The sequence below is a fragment of the Chrysochloris asiatica genome, unplaced genomic scaffold (assembly GCF_000296735.1).
Source record: "Chrysochloris asiatica unplaced genomic scaffold, ChrAsi1.0 scaffold00004, whole genome shotgun sequence".
NCBI lineage: Eukaryota > Metazoa > Chordata > Mammalia > Afrosoricida > Chrysochloridae > Chrysochloris > Chrysochloris asiatica.
Window position 1 is genome coordinate 31,825,221 of NW_006408522.1, and position 12,839 is coordinate 31,838,059.

Genomic DNA, 12,839 nt, shown 5'->3' on the forward strand with positions numbered 1-12,839 from the left:
TCCAAGCTGGGTATTCTCAGGCCTATAGACCACAGAGGGCCTGGGCCTCATTTGGAGTCCTTGTATCTTCTCCTCCCTAGAACATTCTGCTGAGATCATGAGATTAGCTGCATTTTTCTCCCCACTCAGATCCCTACTGATCTTAAAGCGGGTACCCACCCCATTCTCTCTCAAGACTCACAATTCATTTCTGGTTTAGAGCCATTCACACCACCTTGCTGCCAAACTGTCAGTGTTTTTTTTTCTGAATATTGGTCGTAAGTTTTGCAACTGTCTTAGCCATTCCAATAAACTAGGCTGAGAGGAGAGGATGACCAAGTAAGGAGTAAAAGAACTATGCTTCAGTTTCTCTCTTGGACTCTTCCCAGGTGATAAATTTAATTGCCAATTCCTGATGAATCTCTTTTGTCATTTTTTAAAGTAATAAATAGATTTTCTTGCCTAGGCTAGAGTCAGAGAAATCGGGGATTAGGCACCAGATTTACCTTTTAACTGAACTGCAGGTACAAGAACATTTTTGGAAAGATCACGGAATACAGGAAAGCAGAATGTAAATGGGCTTTCCACCTTCAAGGAGGCAACATTTTTCTGACACTGTAAGTACTGAGAAAATGTTAAAAGAATGAATAAATACATATGCATAAATGAATGGAGCTGTTAAGTCACGTATTTATTCAGTAAACATCACTTGAGCCTAGTATAAAGGTTAAAAGCTTAGATGGAGAAGGATTGGCAAATTTTTTTTGTAAAAGACCAGATAGTAAGTATTTTAGACTTCAGGGACTATATGGTCTCTGTTGCAAAATTCTCACCTTCTCACATTGTCGTGTGAAAACAATCAGAGATGACACATAAGTGAATGAGCATGGCTGTGCTCCAATAGAACTATATTTTATTTTATTGAAAACTGACAGCAGTCTGTAGTTTGTCAACCATTGGGTTAAGAAATCAGAACAATCCGGTTCGAATTCCAGATCATTCTTTGGTTCCAATTATAATTTCACATTGATGACAAAGAGTTCTCCAGATTTAGTTTAGCACCCTTCTCCTTCTAGAAGGCCTGGAGTCAAAAGTCTTTGATTCTCATGACTGTATCACCTGTTCTAAAGTGCTGAGTTTGGGTAACTCAGGTAGACTGTTCATCTGGAACTAGTTGGGGCAAGAAACCCCAGGCAGCAGTACAGAGTGGCCCTGGTGGCAGTACCTCAGGCAACAAAATCGTTTTCCTTCAGCCCACAGCAACAAGGGGAACTATCCCAATATCTCTGGAAATAGGTTGCTGTGAGTCATGTGGCTTTGACACTCAGTCATTGGTTCCCTCCTTAAATGAACCAAACAAAGCTGCTGTGGCAGAGAAAAGGAGGAGTGTGTGGGAAAGCCCAGTGCAGCTTTTTCCCTTGGAGCTCTCAGTTGCTTTATTCCATGAACTCATCTCTTCTTGTCTTCTGAAGACTAAAGTTTGTTTCTTTAGGATATCGACTTGACCATCACCCTGTCGTCCCTGAACTCCAATTGTTATGTCACTGACAGAGATTGTTCCTTGGCCTCCCATAGCTGTTCTACCACCAGAAGTCCAGAGGAGCCCAGCAGTGGGCAGCCTGGTTTCCATTCTAGCTCACCTGAGGCATTTGCCATGTGCCCATCAAACATGATGGTTAATCACAGCAATGGTTCTTAGTGCGAGGAGGTGAAGGTACGCATGATGGGGGTGGGAGCAAATTCGAAGCTGTTCTTAAAGATTCTGACATGCTTCCAGGGGGCCAGTCCTCGCTATATAACATTCAGAATGACTGCCCAGAGCTTTGATTTCCCATTGAAGTATCTCCTCTAACCAAGTAGACATTGCTTGTGAATTTTGGACACAAGTAGAGAGGCGTGGGAGGTATGATGCATGAACACAGGCCCAGGGACTGATCAGTGAGTAAGGGGCGAAAGGTTTGCATCTACATCCTGCCAAAGCTTGCGGAAGGTGGGAGTTGGAACAGTGAGAGGCAGAAAAGTGCTCTCGCTCTCTCCCACACACCGTGTGGCATTTCACTGTGGAAACAGAGTGACAAAAGGCTTGATTTCGTAGATCCATCTTAATTATTCACTCTCTATGATGCCTTTCTCCTGGCAAACACTGGGGTAGAGTAGGGGAAAGGGAGGAGAATATATTATTGAATTCCTGACTACAGTATTCACCTTCCCTTGGTCTGAGGAGGGCAGTCCACCTTGATGTGGTCACAAGAATGCTTTTAAATTTGCTTAGAACCAACCCAACCAAACTTAGTGCTGATGAGTTGTTCCAACTCGTAAGAGACCCTAATAAGACAGAATAGAACTGCCCCTTGGGTTCCCAAAGCTCCAAGGCTATAACTCTTTACAGAAACAAACTACCACATCTTTCTCCCACTTTCTTAATACAGTGCTTCTTAAATTTTATATACAAATCACCTGGGTGTGTTGTAAAAAGGCAGATTACAATTCAGTATATCAAGGATGAGCATAATAGTCTGCAGTTCCAACAAGCTCCCAGGTGATCTTGATCCTCTTGTTATGTGGCCATACTTTTGAGCAGCAAGGCCCTCAAAAGGTTGGTTTGCACCTTCATTTGTTTGCTGATTACATGAATCACCAAACCCAAGACTCTCACGGTCACCTGCCGGTCCTTCTCCTCACCACCTTTCAGAAGTTACACAGTTAAAGTTCCTCTTTCTCTTGGGCATTTTCACATGATCAAGTGGGCATGGCATCTCTGTCTCATTCTTCAATTTGAAAACAGAAGCAATGGAAAGCACCATTTGTTCAGGGAGGCCCCAATTTCTTTTTGGTTCAGAGGAACAGATTTAAGGGAGTTTACTACATACAATTCTGGTATGGCACTGTGGGTTAATGCGCCAGACTGCAAAGCTGTTTGAACTGCAAGTTCAGCGGTTCAAGCTCACCAGCCGCTCCTAAGACACCCTATACAGGGTCGCTATGGGTCGGAACTGACTCGACTGCACTTAACAACAACACTACATACAGTTCTAGTACTTTCTTAAGAACACTGTAGCTGTCTATGGCTGTATAACAAATTACTCCAAAGCTTAGATTAGAATTGTTGTTCTGTGCCGTGGAGTCAGTTCCGACTCATAGCGACCCTGTACAGGGTTTCTGAGGCTGCAAATCTTTACAGGAGTAGAAAGCCTTATCTTTCTCCTGTGGAACAGCTGCTAGTTTTGAACTGCTGACCTTGAGGTTCGCAGCCCGATTCATAACCACTACGCTACCAGAGCGCCTTTAGATTAGAATAACAAACATTTATTATCTTACTGTTTCTGTGGGTCTGGGATTTTGGAGACGCTTAGCTGGATATCTCTGGCTTAGGGTTTCATAGGAGGTTATAGTCAAGAGGTTGGCCAGGACTGCAGTCATCTGAAGGTTTGATTGAGGCTGGAGGAACCATTCCAAGCCACTCACATGACTCTTAGCAGCAGTTTTTGCTGTTGACAAAACCTTCAGTGCCTTGCCACGTGGATCTCTTTATAGGCCTTCTTGAGTGTCTCCAACAGAGTGAGTCATTTAAGAGAACAAAGAGGAAATTGCAATACCTTTCTGACCAAATCTGAGAAGTCAGACACTAGCCCCTCTGTCTTGTTTTATTTGCTAGATGTGAACCACTATGTCCAACTCACATTCAAAGGAATGGAATTAAGCACTACCTACTGAAATTAGGAGGGGTCCTGGTGTGGCACTATGGGTTAATGCGCCAGACTGCAAAGCCGTTTGAACTGCAAGGTTGGCAGTTCAAGCTCACCAGCTGCTCCTCAGAAACTATATACAGGGTCGCTACGGGTTGGAACTGACTCGCTGGCACTTCACAACAACAACAACAATTGAAATTAGGAGTACTAAAGAATTTGTGTACATTGCTTTTTAAACCACCATAGATGCTAGTTGGTTAACAAACCAGTGTGATAACCTGATTCACTCAAGGATTTGATACTCCTGTTTTTTTTGCCCTTCTTAGGGCACTTGTGAGATTATGAACTCCAGAAATCCGTCCCCTGGTAAAGACATTGCAAAGTTGGCAATTCTGTCCCAATGCATAATGGTTTAAAGCATACAACTGCTAACCCAAAGGTTGGCAGTTCAAACCTGCCAACCAATCCATGAAAGAAAGATGCAGCAGTCTGCTTCAGTAAAAGTCACTGTCTTGGAAACTCTATGGGGCAGTTCTACTCTGTATTTTAAGTTTGCTATGAGCCAAAATTGGCTTAGCAATGAGTTTGGTTTGGTTTTCAGTGAAACTAGAAAGCCGTTACAGTGCAAGGATAGTCTATTGTTTCTGTTGTTAGTTGCCATCAAGTTGGCGCCACCTCATGGTGACTCATGTATAGGAGAATGAAACATTACCTAGTCCTGTGCCATCTTCACAACGGTTGGTGTGCTTGAGTCCATTGTTACAGCCACTGTGTATTTCCAGTGCCTTCAAACCCAGAGGGCAGCTCTTTCAGCACTACAAAGGATGATATTCTCATGTGATCCACAGGGTTTTCATTGGCTAATTTTCAGAAATCTATCATCAGGTCTTTCTTCTCAGACTTAGTTTGAAGCCTGCCCACCATGATGACCCTGCTGGTATTTGAAATACTGCTGGCACTGCTTTCATCACATAGTGGTTCCATAGCATAGTGATTAAGAGCCAAGCTCAGGAGTCCAACCATTCTGAATTTGAATCCTAGATCTGCCACTTAACTAGTTGTATGTCTGTGAGAAAATCATGTAAACTTCCGTTCTGTTTCTCTGTCTATAAGTGAGGGTATTCATAGTACCTATCTCGAAGTGTCTTTGACTGCTAACTGAAAGGTTGGAGGTTTGAACCCATCAGCCACATTGTGAGAGAAAGCTGTCACAGTTGACACCTATAAAGATTTAAAGTTTTGGAAATCCTTTGGGGCCATTTTATTCTGTCCTATAGGGTCACTCTGAGTCAAAACTGACTCAACAGCAATGGATTCTGGGACCTCAAAGTGTCATATGAGAAATGAGGTATTACATGTCACGGATGTAACACCTGGAGTGGCAGACAGTACGTGCTCGTTACATGTCAGCTACTATTAGCTAGCGATGTCTGGCTTTGACCAAAGATGAGAGCTTTGTATATCTGAAGGGAAGGCTACAGCTTTCTGCTTAATGTTTTTGTTTCCTTCATCAGTGCGTCTTCTTATACCTTATACAAATTCTGAGAGGTCTGGTTGAACTCTGCCAAATAATTGAAAGCTGTTTCTTCATAGGAACAGATGTTTGTGGCAAACCAAGGCTGAACTCTTCCTTTGGTTATTTACTTCACATACCATTCCACCTTTATTAAAGAATGTAAGTCCAAGGTGGAGTCCTGATGTGGCACTGTAGGATAAGCACTGGACTGTTAACTTCAAGATCAGCAGTTCAAATCCAAAAGCCGCTCCTTGGAAATCCTATACAGGGTTGCTAAGAGTTAGAACTGACTTGATGACACTAACAACAGCAACAAGTCCAAGGTGGAGAAAGAGCCAAGCTACCCTTTTCTGACGGCACAGCTTTTGTTTCTGGCAGGAGATTGATGGGAGTTAGCGCCTTTTAGAGCCCAGAGCTGAGGGACAATGCCTTTACCAGGAAATGACACTCTGTTTTGAGCTACAGAAGGAAACTGACAGATTGTTTTGAATTGAGCCTCAAATCAGTTCAGAGTAAAGCACATGAAAGAATCTTCAGGGAAATGGAAAACATTTTGTTTCCTATGGTATGTTTTGAGTTTTTTGTTTTTTGTTTTTTTTTTAATGCAGTAAGAGAGTCCTGACAAAAATTTTGATAGGTTTTTATTACATATTTATATATTTAAAGCAATCAAAGAAATCCTTTCAAGTTCATTCTCTGTTTTCTCTCCAGGTATTTAGTCTTTCTACAGATCAAAAGGGACCTCTACCATGGCCGCCTCCTCTGTAAAACATCAGATGCTGCCTTGTTAGCAGCCTATATCCTTCAAGGTAATGGCTTTTGACAGGATAAATTTGCTTTTCATGCTAAGTACAGATTACATTATTTCAGTTGCCACAGACAACTATTTCTTGGATATAGAGAGCATCTAACCCAAAGCACAGTCCAAGCTAGAGGATTTTGCCCAGACTCTAGAGCCAGACAGCACTGAACACTCACTAAATTGTACTTGAGGTCTTTCTACCAGTCATTCTGACACTGTCTGAGGATTTGCCCTGTTTCTTGCGTTGATAGGGTTACTGAGACTCTGGGGAGTAATCTGAATCAATCTTTTCCTCCCCTCTCATGCAAATTTCCAACATGTGAAGAATCTGCTATCTATTTCAGAGACCTTTTAGTTCAGAGTGCTCAAAGCTAAAAATGTTTCTTAGTAACAAGCACATTTCCTAAAATGCTAATAATTAACCTGATGCCCAGACTGGCTTTTTGCAAAACAGTGTGATAAATTTGATACACACTTTTCACAAGGGAGTCTTTCCTGAAGTGCAGGAAGTTATTTAATGCCTTCCTAGATTTCTCTTCTTCACACCTGAAACTACCATTACCACTGTATCATTCATGGCCATAGCATTAACATGAAGGGTCCGTCCAAGAATCTGGACTAGTAACTAGAAATGAATTTCTGTGAACTCTCAGAAGCTGTTATGGAAAGAGAGACAAGAAAGTTTTAGTCAGTAAGAAACTAAAGTCCCTTTGGCAAAAGAAATATCACAGCTGTGTTAAGGAATATAAATATCAGTCCATTGAAGCCTTGACTTCTGAGACCCCTGCTTAAAAAACAACAAAAACCTCTTAAATGAGAATGAGAAGTGTATAGGAGCTTGCTAACTCTAAGGTATCCAAAGATGTCCCTTAGCACTTTTAAAGAGAAAGCCAATCTAAGTGGAATTTTAAACCCCATTCTTTTCTTTAGTTTTACCTGGATAATTGTATTGAACTTTTCTGTTTTGTTTTATCCTTTAAAGAAGTACTTGCTGTTCAACATTGAGCTTTTCTACTTAGGATTTTTTAAATAAAATCATAATCAATGACTTCATACCTTAGAGTCCCTCTGGACAGGGTCAAGAAAGCCTTTAATCTCTTGCTAAAGACAGAAATTCCCAAGTAATTTGGAAGACACTGAATATTTGTGGTGAAAGAGTGGCAGACACAAGTACAATATTCAACTGTGAGAAAAAGGCAAGTTTCCCTCTCAGTGTTTGTTCCTCCCTCAATCCTTCTCATCTGAACTGCTTGTGGCTCTCACAAGGAAGGAAAGAGGACAACCACAAAGCATCTGGAACCTTCTCCACCCTCTTCCAACCACCATATTCCCTCTCAGTGCTTCATGTGGAGAGCACCATGGGTCAGTAGCTTTAGGGATAGTTGAGTTGGACTCTCTCTGTCAATGGTGGGAGAAGAAAGCTGCACGAGGCAGATAATCGATAAATCAGCCTTTGTACGTAGTTGCTCCTGAACTCTGGGATACTTACTGGTTACAAGTCTTCTAACTCTTCAGTTCTCTTGAAGGTGCTTGGCATCCATCTGGTCAGCTATCAGATTTATTCATTTGATTTGACTTGGGGACTGAAAGTTGAGTTCTGAGCTTAGATCACAGCTGTTTCATCAATCAAACCTCAAAAACAAGATTAAGACTTCTGATTTGGCTCAGGCCCAAGAGGTTCTGTCTGCCTGGTCAAACTCAGTTTCCTGTATTACCACAAAGAGCAACAATCCCAGACCCTCTTATAGTTGAATGGATAAGGACAGTGTCTCAAGCCATTGCTCTTTTAACACAAATTTATTTATAGTACTCTCAGAACACAGGGTCAATATTACTATCTCTGTTTTAATGTGAATGTCAACCCAGGAGGAAAACAAAGATGGGCATGCTCCTGAGGGATCTACTTTTCTGCCCTCTGCCCTCTCTGACCCATAGCCAGACTCAGAATCTACTGTCCTTTGTAAATATGATTCATGCTTTAGCTTTTGCTCTACGTGTTAGTCTCTTGGTTGCTTTGCCAGTAATGGTTTACCTGTCTCCACAATCATTTTCTTCTACCTTCCTTTTTAAAGCGGAGATTGGGGATTATGATCCAGGGAAACATCCTGAAGGTTACAGCTCCAAATTCCAGTTCTTCCCTAAACATTCAGAGAAGCTGGAAAGGAAAATCGCTGAGATTCACAAGACAGAGCTCAGGTACGTGTTGCTTGGGCCCTGGATACAATGACTGTTCCACAGTGCGAGCCCACAGGCTCTGTGCTGTGTGTTCTGCTCACGCAGACCACTTAAGGACACAGAATGATGCACTCAAGCTTTCTACCTCTGGGATGTACCATTTTCAGTGATCTGCAAACAGTACAACCCCAAGCCCTATGGACTCACTCTCCAAGGAGAGTGGTCAGTGATGGCATGGCACAAGACTGGCCCTGATCTGTAAGTACTATGGGGGCCCTGAGTCCCTGGGTAAATACACTCCATTGCTACACTGGAGGTTGGAAGTTTAAATCCACCCAGAAGCATCTCAGATGAAAAACCTGGTGATCTACTTCTGAAAACTCAGTCATTCAGAGCCCTCTGGAGCACAGTTCTCTCTGAAACACTTGGGGTCGTCATAAGTCAAAAATAACTTGACAGCAACTAGTGGGTATGTGTGTGTGTGTGTGTGTGTTTGTGTGTGTATGGTGGTGGTTGTGCACCAATGAGTTGGTACCTATTGATAGCAACCCTGTGTAGGGTTTCTGAGACTAAATCTTTACTGAAGCAGAAAGGTTTGTCTTTCTCCCTCGGTGCAACTGATAGATTCAAACTGCCTACTTTGCGGTTAGCAACCCCACTCGTAATCCAATACACTGCCAAGGCTCCTTTTATGTATAATTTATTTCTTTTATTGTTGACAATATACACCGCAAAACATACACCATATTTCTACAACAGTTTCTACATTTAGTGACATTAACTACATTCTTCGAGTTGCATAAGCATTCTCATTCCCCTTTTCTGAGTTGTTCCTATCAAATCTTTTGAATTGCTGTTGTCAATTTGATCCGATATAGATAGTTCTTAAAAGGGTATAATGCTCAAGGCAGACATTCTTTGCTACTTACGCTAAACTATTGTTTGGTTTTAAGAATTCAGGGGATATTTTCGGTTTAAAGTTTAAAGATTATCTAAGGGCAAAAGATTCAGAGGTTCATCCAATCTTCATGACTCCATGTTGTCGTTAAGTACTATCAAGTTGGTTCCGACTCATAGCGACCCTATATAGGAGCGGCAGGTGAGTTTGAACTTCTGACCTTGCAGTTCAAATCAACCTTTCGGTTCTGTGAAGTATCCTGCAACCACACCAGAACTCCCCAGGTAATCTGTAGTCCATGAGAATGAAAATTTGAAATTCTGTGCCTTTTAATAAGGATTCTTTTATAGAATCTCTGATCAAAATGTTCAGGAATGCACCATGCAGTTTTTCTGGTCTTTTGGCAAAGGAAGCAGGTGTTCATGAAGGCAATTAGCCACACATTATGTATCTTCCTATTTCGGACTCTCCTTCCTGTTGTTCCAGACTACTAGAAACCAATTGTTGTGCCTTGGATTGCCACTAGCAAGTTTTTAGGACCCAAGGCACTATGCAACATTTGTTTCCTTTTATTTTAGCCTTCCTGTTGTTGTTATTGTTAAGTGCCATCAAGTAAGTTCTGACTCATAGCAACACTGTATCGGGTTTCAGGGGAACAACTGGTGGATTTGAGCCCTGACCTTGCAGCTAGCAGTCCAGTGCTTATCCTACAGTACCTCATCTTGTCTCTGAACTCTTCTTGTTAAGTGCTGTCAAGTATGTCTGATTCATAACGTATAGGGTTTCCAGGGAGCAGCTGGTGAGTTTGAATCACCAATCTTGTGGTTCAAACCAACCATGTGGTCCACAGCTATCCTAGTGGGAGTGAAATGGTATCTTGTGGTTTAGATTTGCATCTCTCTGGTTGCTTATGATGCACAGCATCTGTTCATGTTTGGTGGCCATTTAAATGTCCTCTTTGGTGAAATGCCTATTCAAGTCCTTTGCCCATTTTATGATTGGATTATTTGTGTTTTTGTTGTCAGACTTTTATATATGTTGGTTATTGTGGCTGGTTTTTGTAGGCACGCTGAGGGCACCTTGGTTTTGGAGCTGTGTCTTCAGTGCTATCTAACTCAACCCCTACATGTACAGTTAAGGAACTTTCTGGCTGTACTTCTTCCAACACAGATTTATTTTTTGTTCTGGTAGTCCATGGTACTTTCAATATTCTTCTCCAACACCACAACTCAATGTTTGAATTTTTCTACATTCTTCTTTATTCATTGGCCAACTTTCACATATATAAGACTACTGAAAATACCATAACTTGAGTCAGATACACCCTAGTCCTTTGCTCTTGCATATGTTAAAGATGTGCCTAATACAATATGTAGTCTGCTTTCTTGACTGCTGCTTCCATGAGTGTTGATTGTGGATCCAAGCACAGTGAAGTCTTTGACAACTTCAGTCCTTTCTCCATTTACCATGTTATTCATTGGTCCACTTGTGAGGAATTTTGTTTTCTTTACATTGAGGTGCAATCCATACTGAAGGCTATAGTCTTTGATCTTCATCAGTAAGTTGTTTTGTTTTTTTAATGTTTTATTGTGCATTATATGATAGTTTACATGAAAGAGCTTTAGTTTTACATTCATTCCATCGTATATCATCTCATTGCCATGGTTCCAATCCCCTCCACGCATCATCAACCAACCAAAGAGTATATCCTAGAAATCCGCCCCCTACCCTTCCCCCCCACCCCCCCACCCCCCCCCCCCCAGTTTTCGGCCCACAGTCTCTTTCCCTCTCTGGATCCAAAGTCCCCCGCCGCTTCATCACTCCACATCATCGTCTCTGTCTCTATCTCAGGCATCTCTATCTCTCTGGGTAGGGTCCCGCTCTTGGCTCTTCTCCATTGATGGTCCCAGAGATCTCTGCTCCTATCCTGGAGAATTAATCACTCCCTTCCTTGTTACAAAACTTCTACCTTTGCATTTCCAACCCTCACTCTCCGTCCTGATAAGCATTATTCACTACAGTAGCACGAGTTACCCATCTGTACCTCTTTTCATCAGCTCCACCCAGAAAGATTGAATTGTACCCAGTGGAGATTCTGCCTTCCTCCATGCTCCCTAGCACTAGGTTCCCTTTTGAAAGCTTGTAAGCCAGTCACTTCTTGCCTTTGTAGTCCCCTCCTCCCCATTTGAGTATCCAATGTCCCAGTTGCCCATCTCCATCCACTCTGTGTGTGGAGGGGGTGGGAATGTTTCTTGCCATCAGTAAGTATTTTAAGTCCTTTTTGCTCCCACAAAACAAGATTGTATCATCTGCATATCACAGATTGCTAATGAGTCTTCCAATCTTGATGCCACATTCTTCATATAATCCAGCTTCTTGGATTATTTTGTTCAGCATACAGATTGAATAAGTATGGTAAAAGAATACAATCTTGGCTCACACCTGTCCTGATTTAAACCATTCAGTATCCCCTTGCTCAATGCCAATGACTGCCTCTTGGTCTATCTATGTACAGGTTCCTCATGAGCACAACTGAATGTTTGGGAATACCCATTCTTTGTAACATTATTCATAGCTTGTCAAGAGCCACACAGTTGGATGTCTTTGCATAGTCAATAAGGCACAAGTAAACATCTTTCTTGTATTCTCTACTTTCACCCAAGACCCATCTAATGTCAGCAGTGATATCCTTTGTTCCACGTCCTCTTCTGAATCTGACTTGAATTTCTGGCAGTTCCCTACCAACGTACTGTTGCAGTCATTTTTAAATTATCTTCAGCACAATTTTACTTGCATGTAATATTAATAATATTGTTCGATGATTTCCACATTCTATTGGGTCACCTCTCTTTGGAATAGGCACAAATATGGATCTCTTCCAATCAATTGGCCAAGTAGTTGTCTTCCAAATTTATTGGCAAAGATGAGTGAGTGCATTCAGTGCCACATCAGTTTGTTAAAAGATTTCAATGTGTATTCTATAAATTCATGGAGCCCTGTTTTTGCCAATCCCTTCAGTGCAGCTTGGGTTTCTTCCTTCAGTACCACAGTTCTTGATCATATGCTTCCTCTTGAAATGGATGAACATCAACCATTTCTTTTTGGTACAGTGACTCTGTATATTTCTTCCATAATCTTTTATGATTTTTATATCATTCAATATTTTGCCCCTAAAATTCTTTAATATTTCAAGTTGTCTTTAATTTCTTCTTCAGTTCTTTAAGCTTGAGAAATGCTGGGTGTGTTCTTCCCTTTTGGTTGTCTATCTCCATGTTCTGGCACATTCCATTCAAATACTTAATATTGACTTTGTCTTCTTAAGCTGCCCTTTAAAATGTTCTCTTCAGCTCTTTTACTTCCTCATTTCTTCCATTTACTTTAGCATCTTTATGCTAGAGAACAAGTTGCAAAGTGTCTTCTTCTGACATCCACTTTGGTCTTTTCTTTCTTTGCTGCCTTTTTAATGACCTTTTTATTTTTTCCTCTATGATGTTCTTTCTGTCATTCCACAACTCTCTGATCTTCATTCATTAGTATCTAATGCAGCTAATATGTTCTTGAGATGGTCTGTAAATTCAGGTGGGATATGTTCAGGGTCATATTTTGGCTCTCATGGGCTTGTTTTCTTTTTTTTTTTCAGCTTCTTCCCGAACTTGCCTATAAGCAGTTGATAAACGGTTTCACTGTTTATCCCTGACCTTGTCTTGGCTGATGATATTGAGCTTTTCCATCCTGTCTTTCCACAGATGTAGTCAGTTTGATTCCTATGTATTACATCTG

General features: G+C 41.4%; 1 protein-coding gene across 3 annotated transcripts in view; it reads left to right on the forward strand.

Moving 5' to 3' along the window:
• Positions 1 to 12,839, forward strand: part of FRMD5 (FERM domain containing 5) — a 415,118-nt gene that overhangs the window by 368,421 nt on the left and 33,858 nt on the right. For all 3 annotated transcript variants that reach the window (XM_006831705.1, XM_006831706.1, XM_006831707.1), the window contains 2 exons: positions 5,896 to 5,993; positions 8,059 to 8,182. In XM_006831705.1, the coding sequence (XP_006831768.1) occupies positions 5,896 to 5,993; positions 8,059 to 8,182 (222 nt within the window). The remainder of the gene's footprint in view (positions 1 to 5,895; positions 5,994 to 8,058; positions 8,183 to 12,839) is intronic.